The sequence below is a fragment of the Leptodactylus fuscus genome, chromosome 2, assembly GCF_031893055.1.
Source record: "Leptodactylus fuscus isolate aLepFus1 chromosome 2, aLepFus1.hap2, whole genome shotgun sequence".
Taxonomy (NCBI): Eukaryota; Metazoa; Chordata; class Amphibia; order Anura; family Leptodactylidae; genus Leptodactylus; species Leptodactylus fuscus.
The window spans coordinates 69,351,443-69,364,857 of NC_134266.1; the positions used below are offsets into that span (position 1 = coordinate 69,351,443).

Sequence of the window (13,415 nt, forward strand, 5' to 3'; positions counted from 1 at the left end):
GAGTCTGAAGACAAGATTTAGCTTAGAAATGTTCGGTCCAAATGAATCCCACATATATTTGAGAAATGAATCTTGTGAGGTTTGCCAAAAAATACTCATTTCTAGTAGGCTTCTGTGCCCCACCACAGTAATACACTGTATTGGCGGATGGAGCAGGCACCTTGTACATGCCGTAATAGTGCAGTACGGTGTGTTAATTCCCATGCCGTACTCTTAAAGCAAGGTGTAGCAAGGATTAAAGAACAATCATTTCCATATTCTGCTCTTATAATGGAACAGAGCAACTGTAGAGTGTGCAGATCTGAATGTAATAGAACAGGGAGATAATTAGTGCCATGAAATAATGCCACCTAGTGGTGCTGAGTTCATATTGCATGAAACAATTCATAATATATACAAAGCCCATTCTAACCATAAAATATAAATAGAAACATTATAATATGACCACTCACTCAGCTATAGTTTCCACATACCAATATCTGCCTCAGTACTTGAATACACCAAAGTGTGTTTCAATTACTTTGGTAAAGGGGTAATGATATAACGCTATGATATTATTCTCATAACCCTATTCAAAACATAGTGCCACTAAATAAAAGCAACATATGATCAGGTACCTGATGTAAGTATAAGACTTGTAAAAACACCCTGGACAAACCAGAGGCACAATATGTCCTCAGCCTGTGCCAGGCAACACATTACTGGAGCCAAATTATTCAATGTACACATACTGTACATACTTACATAACTCCCATTCAGGCCTAATCAGGAATAGAATGCCGCGACTGAACGCCGATGTTAGCTGCATAGAAGTTCACCCGGCGGAATTTGGTTTCCGCTGTGTGAACATACCCTTATAGTTATTGCAAGGCACACTGAGTACTTCATCTTTGTTTTTTTAGCCAAATAAGGTTGCTGACCCTAGTTCCAGACCCGGAGTTAGGGCGGCTTCACACCTACGCCCTGGTCTCCGTTATGCAGGTTTCCGTTTCCTGCCGAAACTGGACAGGAGACAGTTGAATGGGTTTAAAAAGTGTCCGGCTGTGAGCGCCGGTGAGCGTTTTATGCTCTCCGCAGCGAAACTTTTTAACCAAAAACAAAGTTGGACATGCAGGACTTTGTGTCCGGTTTAAAAAAAACGGTTGCGCCGTGGAGAGCACAAAACGCTCACCGGCGCTCACAGCCGGACATGATCTGCCAGGTTTCCATTCTCTGCCGGCAGAAAAAAAAAACATGGAGAACAGAGATTGGGTGCAGGTGTGAACCTGCCCTTAGCAACCTTCGGCACTTTGGCTGGTGTGAAACTACGACTCCCAGCATGCTCCATTCACTTCCATGGGAGTTCTAGGAACAGCAGAGCAAGTATGCATGCTTGGAGTTGTAGTTTTACAACAGCTGGAGTGCTGAAGGTTGCCTACTACTGTTCTAGTCAATAAATAAAGATCCTGTGTACAATGCTTATGAGACCTCCTTCAATTCACCTGTTTTTATAGACATTCATATCAGAGCTACTTAGTTTGCGTCAGAAAATAACCACAATCAGGAATTCTATCTTTACAAGTTCTAATTAAATTATATTTTCTTGATGTTATGACTGATCTTCTTAATAGTAGAGAATGCAGAATAGTACAATATAGGAACCTTTGACCTTATTTACCTCTTATGAACTCCAAGTTCCTTTCATAAAACAGTTGTTGTACAAAACAAGGAGACTTTAATCTTAACATATTTAACAATTACTATAACATTACATATAAGGCATTTCCTATTGTACATATTATGTGAACCATCAATTCATATAAACCCTAATGCCTGAGTTTAAATGACGGTAGGCACTGTGCATAGTGTATATTCCTTGTACAAAGCATATGACTGAGGTTTCTCCTTTAAGAGTAGATGACATCGAAATGGATTCAGTTTCTTTAGTGGCAATCCATTCACATAATATATCGTCTGTGGGTCCCTCTTCTTTATATGTCGTTAGCCTTCTCTCTTATACTGTAATGTGATAAAAATTTAAAAAAAAATCATTGTCAGAGAAGTTAGTATTTTACAACCATAAAAAATAAAAACCTTTTTCAGAATGTAGCCCTGAGGATGACTACCTGAGAGGAACACTAAAGTGCCAAGGAACAGGGGTGAGTTTCCCAATAACTGGTATCACTGATCCCCTATCTAAAGGGAATGATCATTCCAGAATTGCCAAGTCAGGCAGCTCCATACGGGCTCAGGGACTCCCGTTCTCATGATTACTGGGGAGCGGAATGGTGAGACTCCCAGGCATTAAGGGTTTGGACACTTATCCTCTAGCTCAGGGGTGGGCAATTAATTTTCCCATGGGGCCACGAGAAGTTGAAACGGTTCTAGAGGGCCATGCGCGCTGCGGCAAATTTAGCCCCACCCACTTCTACACAATTTTCTCTTTCTTGCTTCATGTGTAGCAAGCATAGTGTTCCTTATACACCCTTCTACAAAAAGAAGTATTATTTTGCAAGCACCGATTAAACCCCTCTGTGTGACGATATACTAAGTACCATATATACTCGAGTATAAGCCGACTTTTTCAGCACATTTTTCATGCTGAATAGGCGCTCCTCGGCTTATACACGAGTCAGGGTCCATGGAGCACGGAAAACTGGAAGTATGTGGAAGGGAGAGGTCCTTTAGTGCTACTGCTCTGTGATTGGCTTGTCATGAGGTCACGTGACTGTGATGTCATCAAAGGTCCTGTAGCCACTGGTATGTAACATCTGCAGATAAGGTTGAGTCTAAATCCTAGTAGCTCCGCCCACACCACGGTCCGATCACATGGTCATGACATCATCAGAGGTCCTTTAGCACACTAGGATTTAGCATCTACCCTGCAGATGAGTGGTCAGGATTCATTGTGTCTTATGGAAGATGTCTGTTGTATGGAGGAGAGGAAGCTCCAGTAACGTGACACACACAGGGACCTTCCTTTAGTTACTCTGCCTATTAATGTCAGGTATTTGGGGTTATTAATTTAGTTTCAGTAACTCCATGTGCCTCACATTAATAACAGTTAACCCCATCATGTCCCTCATATTAACCCCTGTGTGCCCCATATAAGGGTTACTAATATGTGAGACACATGAGGGTACTAATGAAGGACCTTAATTATGAAGATACCTAATTATTACCTCCATATGTCCCACATATCAGTAACTCTTATGTGAGGCACACAGGGGGTTAATGTGAGGGACATGATGGGGTTAACTGCTATTGCTATGATCCCCATGGAGTTACTGAGCTGTAATGCACATGACCAGGCTTTTTATCTGCAATGGTGGATTTCATCCCCCTCGGCTTATACTCGAGTCAATAAGTTTTCCCAGTTTTTCGTGGTAAAGTTAGGGGTTTCGGCTTATATTCGGGTCGGCTTATACTCGAGTATATTTATATATTTAGGTCATCATTTTTCTGTAACTCCAATTGACAGGTTCTAGTCACTGTGTTTTACAGCAAAGGAAGGAATAATAACACAGTAGGTGGCTAAGGAAAAGTGACATCATCAACATAAATGTGATCTTGATCCTTTGGGAATTTGCTGGGTTTTTCCAGGTTTATGCAAGACTAGCTGTAGCATCCAAACTGAAGAATATATTTACTCAGGCCCAGCAATTGCACACCTAAGTCACTGAGTATAAGTGGGAGAATATAATGATGACTCAACATCATATGTTTAAAAGTGATGTTGGTAGATATAATGAAGAAAAAGAGATTAGTCTGGTTGTTTTGGTGACCATAAAATGTCAGACGTTTATCTTGCATAGTAGGAGAAGCTTTAGAAGTTAGCTATACAACCAGGCCATTCACTTTCACAAGGTTAAAACTGACATGGCCGACATTATCATGGGGGAGGGGTACCCTTTAAATGTTTCTGACATCAAATATCACCATAAAAAAAACTTTTACTCCTAAAATATTTCCTTTGTAATTAGTGACTTATCTTCAGAGAAGATATCAAGTATCAAGTGTAACTAAAGTAATGTGAATTTTATTTTTGCCATACGTACCTTATTCATCACCCAGTCGGCATCTTCTATGGCTCTTTTAATAATCTGCTGTATTCTCTCTGTGTCATCCTCATCAGCATGAACCCGAAAGCTCTTTTTAAAAACAAACCATAATAGATATATTTTAACAAACCTTCTAAGGCTCTGTTCACAAGTGTTATAGCAAGGGAGGAGATACTAGAGATGCAGATCATGAGGCTGGTCTGGGGTCCTTGGAGATATGGAACCTAGGACCAGTATTTGTATCTGTTCTATTGACTACATGTTCTCTATGTACCCCACAACTTCATGTCTTCTGCTCATAAAAGAAACACAACAGCTACATCAAATCCATTTTCAAAGTATCCATTCAAATCCTGACCCACCAGATCAGTATTGATGGCTAGGATACGGCTTCTATGGCTTCAGGCTGTTTTTTCTTAACAGCCAATACATCAAAACTCCTGATAGAAACCCAACAATTTAAATGTGAAGATGGATATGGTTAGAATGAGGAAAGTAAAACATTAAAAAGCAGAACATCCAGTACTTTACACGCAACGTTCCAGAGAAACTGGAGCACATGCTGCTGGCTGGATAAATGCTACAATGACTTCTAAAAGTATATTAGAAAATGATGTCCAGGGAAGAGTTGTAAAGAATTTTTTTTTTTATAAACTGGCAATCACAAAACCAAATGCCTTTGAGGTGACTGAGAAGACTTGAGGCTTATCTATGCAATCATACCCTTAGCGACAAATCCTGCCATTAGTATCATTTTAAGTAAACATACATTGCAAAAAGCTAACATTTTTAAGGGGAAAATAATACCAAAAAGAACAACGTTAACACTTAAATGGCCCTTGTATTGTTTCAACAAATCTTGCATACATTAACACCAAGGGCGAAAAATGGAAATATTATAAGGGAGTGTCCACACTTGCACCCGTGTCTGCCCGCCGGGTCTCCATCCTATTCCCCAGAGAAACTGGACAGGGGACGACTTCCTGGCGGTCAGTTTTAAAATCCATCCATTTGAATGGGTTTTAAAAGCAAACCGCCGGTGTCCGTATGCAGCCTCTCCAAGGGGTAACCGTTTTTTGTTTTTTTTTGGTCAGACACAAAGTCCTGCATGTCCAACTTTTACACAGTAAGCTAGTGTAAGCAGCCATTTTCTTGGGGCCACTTACACCAGTTTACTGTGTAAGCGGCCACAAGTCAGCAGTCAGCTCTGCCCGAGGCCCCTTGAAAGAGCCAAATGCGCATGCCTAGTAGTTTGAAACCCGCTGCCAGAAAAAGAAGCGGAGAGAAGCATTCCAGGTGAAAATAGAGGCGTCGCTGGAGACTTCTCTCGCAGCATTGAGGACGCCCCCAGTGCTGCAAGAGGTCTCATTTGCATACAGAAGAAAACCAGGGTTTCTACCAAACGGCGGTGTGGAGAAAACATCTAAAGGTAGGAGAAGAATAGCCTTTCTTAAGGCTATTCCTACGTGTTAGGGAGAAAAAAAAGGGAGCTAATGATTGGATCCCTTTAAGGAGCAGAATCTGTTTTTTTTTCATTTGCCTTGTGTAGGAGACTTTGTAACAGGTAGTCTTCAGCCTCCAAGGACAAAAGGGAAAATTGATAAGAAAACACAACATATTATAATATAGTATTATAAAGGACATAAACAGTGTTATTTCTTATTTATTGTGGACACACAACACCTTATTCTGAAAAGCCACCTGAAATGACAGCTACGTTTTACATTTCTTCAGTCAAGTATTATTTCAGCAATAAGTATCACATATATGTGTGAATACTGTTCACTAACCCAGTTTACATTTACACGGAAAAAAGCCAGGCCTCAGGTCTATACTACATATCTCACCTGTCGTACCGCATGCTTATAATGCTGCTGAAGATTCTCATTTGGAAGTTGCTTACAACAACGAAGAAGATACCGATATAACTGTAAAGGCTTGTGCACCAATTCTGCACCTGGTAAAGGAACCATTTTCAGAAAGTATCTGCAGATCTGCAATGTAAAACATAGAAAGGTAATACGAACAATTGATGCAATGTAGGAAGCAATTCATATTACAACAAGAGTATGCTACATTGACATTGTTCATACAGGTTCTGGGAATATTGTCACTCCTTAAAGAGGACCTTTCACGGCTCACGCTGTACAGCGCAATAGGCGCTGCTTTAAAGAAGGACGTACCTGACTGTCAGGAACGCCCTTCTGACTGTAAAGAGCTACGGTACCGATAGCTCTTTACCCGGGGCACAGATCGGGAAAGCCGACATGCTGAATTCAGCGCACTGTCGGCTTTCCAGCAGTATATAGAACTGCCTGTGCCCAAATCAGTGAAAGGTCGTCTTTAAGGATAGATCACCTTCACAGGCATATGGCGACTTACAAAAACCATTTTCACTCCACTGGGGGATTATGGGAAAAATATGCAGATCTGTTTTCCAAGCTGTAAATAGAAAAACAGTGCCTCTGTTTGCTGCCCTCTAGGGGAGCACCCTTAAACATCATGCTCGACTTTTTAATAAGCCTAGATGCTATGATGCGAAGTTTAGCCAAACCAGTAGATCTATTCTAAAAAGAACAGAATCCCAGCTGTGGACAGCGCTGTTTCGATCTGGTTGGATCTCATTAGAGGGCAGCAAACAGAGGCACTGTTTTCCTTATTTACATCTTGGAAAACAGATTTGCATTTTTTCCCATTGCATATAGATACATACAAATTCTATGCATATTAGCTCTGCTACTCAAGGTTTGCTTCCTGCACTTCATGCAATTTGACAATTAAGTACTGTATATACTTCCACCCAGTGCTGGATGAATGGAGCATGCTACTGCTACTATCATCCAGCTCCAACTCACGATTCAGAAATGGTCTGCCCCAGCCTTACTGGGATTATCTGGGATGTAAAAACTTTAAATAAGCATTTCGGGGCCACACGGTGGCTCAGTGGTTAGCACTGCAGCCTTAGGGTGCATTCACACTGAGTAAACGCTAGCTTATTTTGTAGAGTAAAATTACACTTGTAAATTTTGCTATCCCATTGACTTCAATGACATTTTACAGGCGTATTTTTACAGGCGTATTTTTTACAGGCGTATTTTTACACTTGTAAAAAAATATAATTGAAGTCAATGGGATAGCAAAATTTACAAGTGTCATTTTACTCTACAAAATAAGCTAGCGTTTACTCAGTGTGAATGCACCCTTACAGCGCTGGAGTCCTGGTGTTTGGATGGATTTCCATCCCATATTCCAAAGACATACTGATAGGGAAAAATGTACATTGTGAGCCCTATATGGGGCTCACAATCTACATTTAAAGAAAAAAAAACAAAAAAAACAACAACTTTAAATAAGCATTTCAATCCAAAGAAAATATTTAATGCTACTATTGAAGTAATACAGTAGGCACAGAGCTGTAGTAACCAAGAATGGACAAAGCTAGAGATTTGTGCCTATTACTTGCAAAGGAGCAGAGCTGCTTCCGCCACAGTCATATTAGCTGATTGGTATGGAGGCCGGGTGTTGAACCCCCACTAATCAGATACTGATGGCCTACCCTGTGGATAGGTCATCACTATAAATATATTGTTGGGGCCAGGACCAAGTGAACGATGACCGTGACATCACATGGCCTGAGAAGCAGAAGAGCTCAACAGCTGACTGTGGGGATCCTGAATTTTGTACCCCTGCCATTCTTTGAATTACATCCTAAGGATAGACCATCAATGCTATAAGACTGGAAAACTCCTTTAGGCTAAGGCCATGTGTTGTGGAAATGATACATTTCTGGCTGTAGGTAAATGTGACAGTCACATAAGCGTCTGCCACATGTAAATACTCTACATCAAAATTATCCAATGTGAATCAGCCTTTATACTACATACACATGAATGTGTAGGTGTGCTGGATCCATGATGAAACTGCATGGACGGTATATGGTGATATCCTGCAGCTGCCCTTGTCTCCACTGACCCCAGGCCGTAAAATGGACAGGTGCACGACCATTCCTGAGCTTTGACGAGGATCACAGACCAATAGTGGGTGTGTGTATAGGGCTATAGAAAATAATGGGTCGGTTGCTGATAAACACAGTTTAGCACACTGACAATGCATTAAGCTATATTCACAAAACTTATAATAATAAATAGGTCATCAAAAACGGTCATGTGAATAGCCATGGTTACATGTATTAAATGTATTGTAGTAACGTCTGACAGAACAGCAGCTACTAGATTTATGCGGCTTTTTCAGTGTGAATACCCATAACATGCTCATTTCAACAAAGTGTGCATAGGATATCTACAAAGTGAAAGTCAAAAATCACAAAAACACAGATGTTACATTTTTATTGCAGAAACCAGCAGCAAAAATAATTTATTTTAAGCCTGGCCTAACTGTGCTAAATGAAAACAAATAAACCGCAGACAAAACGCACAGGGCCGCTACACTTCGCACACTGCTCAGTGACCACAAGGCTGAGTGACGTCATCATAAGCCGACAAGCGCGCGAAGCAGAGCAGGCTTGGTCACGTGGTTACAGAGGTCACAGTGCGCACGGTGCTATGACAAGGGCAGCATTCAGCAGTCATACTATATACTCCAGGACATGTGCGCTCCCTTATAGTCACCGGCAGTATACAGACCTGCTCTGACAATGCTGGCCGACCCCTTCCCTTCCGGTGGTGAGGACGCTGATATTTCCTTCTTTCTCACAGTCCTAGAAGTAAACGGGAAGGAGACGCCACCTAGTGGGATTCTGTTGTAACTACACCTGGGGGAAAACACTGCACTGCTTGTAATGTTTATACCTTTATTTTTCACATTTCCTTCACATATATTTTTGCTTAGTTTGTTTTAGCTAGTAAATAACAACCTACCTTTGCACTGTTCTTAAGGAGTTTCCATTTAGGTGTTTTCAACAAAACATTTTCTTGTATCACTTTAACCCCTTAAAGGGATTGTCCGGAGGTAGTTGATGTACTTACTAGAGATGAGTGAGTAGTATTCGATGGAATACCTCCCCTGCATAGTTATTGGTGTAATCGGTCACATACCACGTGGTAAACGCAGTAAAAATTTGTTGCCCCTCCCACCTTCCCTGGCGCTTTTTTACCCCAATAACTATGCAGGGGAGGTATTCGATCGAATACTACTCGTTCATCTCTAGTACTTACCTGTTCCAAATTATTATAGCTGATGGACCCTGGGGTTCTGCTCTCGTCACACAGTCATGTGATTTCAGGCTATGGTGTCACTCCATTCCCTACTCCACACGTCTCGCAGGTAATTATGTGAGATTGCTGGAGGAGGGGTTAAAGCAACCCCATAGTCTGAAAGCTCCTTCAGATCATATGATCCGGGGATTGTGACGAAAGCAGAACCCCCTGCTCTATCAGCTGCAATAACCTGGGACAGCTAAGTAAAGTATCAGTCCTTGGACAACCCCTTTAGTGACACAGCTTCTTTAAATCTTCAGGACGATGCGTACCTTTTCACTTTTTTCACATAACGTAGATGGTGATGGAATGGAGAAATATACAGCAGCTGGAGCCCTGGTTGCGTGTATTAAATGTAATTGCATAAGACCAGAACGAAAAGGCACCGCCTTACTCCAAATTCTTAAATCTTAAATGTCACTACACGCACGTCTGTTTACAGAGAAGTTCCTTCCAGAGACTAGGGGAATCTGCTGGGAGGACACTTCTGTGTAACTATATCCCACTTGAGAAAAGGGACTCCCTCCAAACGCTTTTTAAGCATTGTGTTTTGGTTTTTATTGGAATAAAGCTGTGTGTAATCTAAGAATTTGGAGTAAGCGCGGTTCCGTTTTGTTCTGGTCTGTCTTCTGAAATTTTCGCTTTTTTCATCCCTGTCTTCTGAGCGTCATAAGTTTTATTTTTCCCATTGGCACAACCATATGACAGCTTGATTCTGCCAAGACAAAATTTGAAGTGCATATTATGCATTAAAAAAAAACTTTTTTTTACAAAAGAAGTGGCAATTCTTCAATTTTTGGGGTTATTTTTATGTTTTTTTTTACATCTTATGATTACAACGATAGCCGACTTATTTAGCTTTTAATTCTTTTGCACAATAAAAACACTTGTAAAAAAAAAAAAAAATTAGTTTTGGCCCTGCCATAATCTACCTCTAATGTACGTGGTGTGAATTGACTCTTACTTTTCAGAAAAACTTTGGAAAACAAAAGAAACAAACTGCTTGCAGTTTCTCCATTTTTTTCTTAAATTAATTAAATGTGCAAAAAAAAGTAAATTAAAAAAATGCAAAACATAAAAAGGCAGCAAACATTTTTTGGCTTTATTTTTCTTAAATTTAAAGTTTATGGGTGGGCAATAACCCCCAAAAAACAAAAAAAAAAACCATACATTGCTTAGAGCATACTGTATTTTGGAAGAAATATCCAGTAACAAAATTGCACTGAGTGTTGAAGCCTTTATATTTTAACAGAAACATCTGATTATACAGTAGTGTTTCCATTCAAAAGGGTCTTCATATAGATGACTTATTAGAAACATCTAATCCGTGGGAGTTTCCAGAACGAGGAGATGGCAGTGGATGGACCTGAAAGCATCACCGGTGGATAGGTCTTAAATTAGAAAAGACCTGGGGGGAAGGCCCAGATAACTCATTTATCAAAAATCTTAGGTTGCCTTAATGGGCTTTTTAAGAGGGTCTTTTACTTTCCCTGGTGAATTTATGATATAATATCTAGGGGTTTTGGGCTGTTTCCAACAAAAAGTTATCTAAGGGAGCGTTCACACTACCGTCCGTGTCCGACAGGTAGTGTCCGCTCCTAGTGTCCGTTCAAAATCTGTCACGGACATTAGGAGCGGACACTAGCTGTGTCCGTGACACCTGTCATTCATTTCAATGGGCATCGGGTGCGTTGTTTTGCACTCCGTGTCCGTCCTTCCCTGTCCGCAAGTGAAGATGTCCGACTTCTCAAGCGGACAGCAGAACCCTGCATGTAGGTCATGAGATGTCAAATGACTAGGCCGAAGCCTGCCTGGAACGTGGAGAGGTAAGTAACAGTGTTTTTTATGTTTCTTACCTCTCCCGGGCCGCCGATCATTATACTCGGGGGTCCGAAAAGACCAGTGGTAGCGGCTGTCACCGAGCCCCTAATGTCCCGGGCCCTGTGGCAGCTGCCTCTGCTGCTATGGCGGTAGTTACACCACTGTGTAAGACATACCTAAACTTTTCCTGCATAACCATCACTTAAAGCTGCAAAAAAAAAAAAAGTTGTTAGATATCCCATTTGTGAGCATTTTTGCACTAATGGGCTTTCTTACTGATTTTTTTTTATCATTGTTTTTAGAACCCAGTGTAAAACTGCTTATATAAAAAAACAAGTAATAAGAATGTAGTCCTCTTATTCTTAGAGAATGATGTTATATTAATAAAAATAATAAATCATAGTTTTGACCACCAACAGTACAGCAATCTATCAGTCCTATAGAAGTGAATAGAGAATTGGTTATTCCTCTGCACTATGGCTGAATTCACAAAGAAGACTCGCCAATGGGACCTCAGCGATGAGGCATTCATCTCTACCTGTTAGTTGGGGAATATGTGATACAAATGGGAAAACCCCTTTAATTGATATACACTGGTGGAATTTATTAACACTTAATCAATAATGAACTATTATCTGCTGACTTGGATGTGCCAAAATTGTTATAAAACTTTGTTAGGAGTGTGTATTTTATTATTATTATTATTTTTTTAAAATCTTGCAATGCCACAATGCCACCACCAGATGGGACTGTTACAGCTTAAGTCCCCTTCATTTCAATAGTAGCTAAGCTATAGTAGTGTTGCTGGGCCACTACACAATGTATAGGGTACTATATGCTTCCGGACCCATACAGTGTGCTGAGAACCGCCAATCTCCACAATCTCAAATTAAGGACCTTCAGTTTGTTAAAATGTAAAAGGAGTCTGTCAATAGGAAAATCAGAATAATGGCAGCACCTTGTAAGACTTTCCAAAAAGTGCTATTCAGCTAATTTACATAAGTATAAAACACTTTTTCATCAAAATGGAGCTGTAATGCAGAATACAGCCCAACAAGGTACAGCCCAAAAGGGTACTGTCAATAGTTTGATACTGATTTTCCTGCTGAGAGACTCCTTTTAAGGTCAGGTATGTGGATAAGACAGGAAGATACCATGAACCATAAAGATGGACAGTTGTGGATTTTGTAGTGTGACATGTTGTTATTACAGGGACATATTACCCCTCTTGTGGAATATGGCTGGTCCGCAGTTACTGGTACTAGAGTATTTCCCTTTCAGTGTGCCATAGCTACAAGACAGTAGTAGCCCCCACATTCTCTTTTATTAAGACCACCATTCAGTACGCTGGTCTTGAAAATGCCTATGCTGCTGTGGCCTTAATGAAATATATGTTAGTATTTAAATAATCCTAAATCTTATGGTTGCAGAAGGTCCCATCCATGCCATGCCCCTCACTTACTGTCAGCATAAAAGAGAATTCTTATGCATAAAACCCCAACTTATGCATACTTTTTTTTAATGTCATGCACACAAGAAAAGAGGCAATACATGGCATGATAAATTTAGCCCATTGCCTTGTTGGTACCAATTAAAAGACTGAAGTGTTCTGCAGACAAGTTATAGCTAGTACAACTTACCAGGCGGTCGGTCAGTCACTGTAAGGAGGCAGGTGAAGAATAAGTCCAGGAGAAAGAATAAAGAGAACTACAGGTCATTAGACAAGTAGATGAAGAGCTGAGTTTTTTCAGTGCATTGATGTAGATTCCTGCCGCAGCACATATACAATTAATTGCTGCTTTCTGATACATAATCATAGTGTGCGTCTCCTTGTCCTATTTATCCATGGTCAGAGGTACATTTAACTGGTTTTATTTTTATTCTGGAAACCAACATACCAGCAAAGTGGAAGACCACATGCTGTGCCGCTGAGACATCGCTGATCTATGATTAAATTCTCCAGGCAGGTTATTGAATAATGCATTCAGACAAATTCTCTTGGAAGGGTGATGTTGCCTGTCACCCAGTATTAGCTGGGCTGACATAGTCATCTAGTGTAAAATAAATTTGTCTAAAGGAGATATCTGGATACGTTAACAGTAATTCTGAGAAAGGCTTCTTGCAAAGATTATATACGTGAATACCTCCTATGTGCCTTTCTTTATGGAGGCACAGTCTCTACTTTTGATCCAAGTCCATCTGTTCCTCTTTGTCTCCTAAATATCCCTCTTTTTGATATTAGAAATAGGTAATTAATATGCATTAATTAATCTAACTATTTTGCTCCATCAATTCACTATTCTCACTATATAGTTACTAGTTTTGTATGTGTCATAAT

General features: G+C 40.3%; 1 protein-coding gene across 2 annotated transcripts; it reads right to left on the reverse strand.

Moving 5' to 3' along the window:
- Positions 1-1,201: 1,201 nt before the first annotated feature.
- On the reverse strand, positions 1,202-9,589 carry LYRM9 (LYR motif containing 9). Of its 2 annotated transcripts, none has more exons than XM_075262658.1 (4): positions 9,529-9,589; positions 5,888-6,034; positions 4,038-4,130; positions 1,202-1,998 (listed from the first exon to the last, which is right to left on the reverse strand). In XM_075262658.1, the coding sequence occupies exons 2-4, from the start codon at positions 6,011-6,013 to the stop codon at positions 1,981-1,983; spliced, it is 237 nt and encodes a 78-aa protein (XP_075118759.1). In that variant the 5' UTR covers positions 6,014-6,034; positions 9,529-9,589; the 3' UTR covers positions 1,202-1,980. The 2 variants fall into 2 exon arrangements, with proteins under 2 accessions (XP_075118759.1, XP_075118758.1); XM_075262657.1 differs by lacking the exon at positions 9,529-9,589 and adding an exon at positions 8,684-8,739.
- Positions 9,590-13,415: the final 3,826 nt, after the last annotated feature.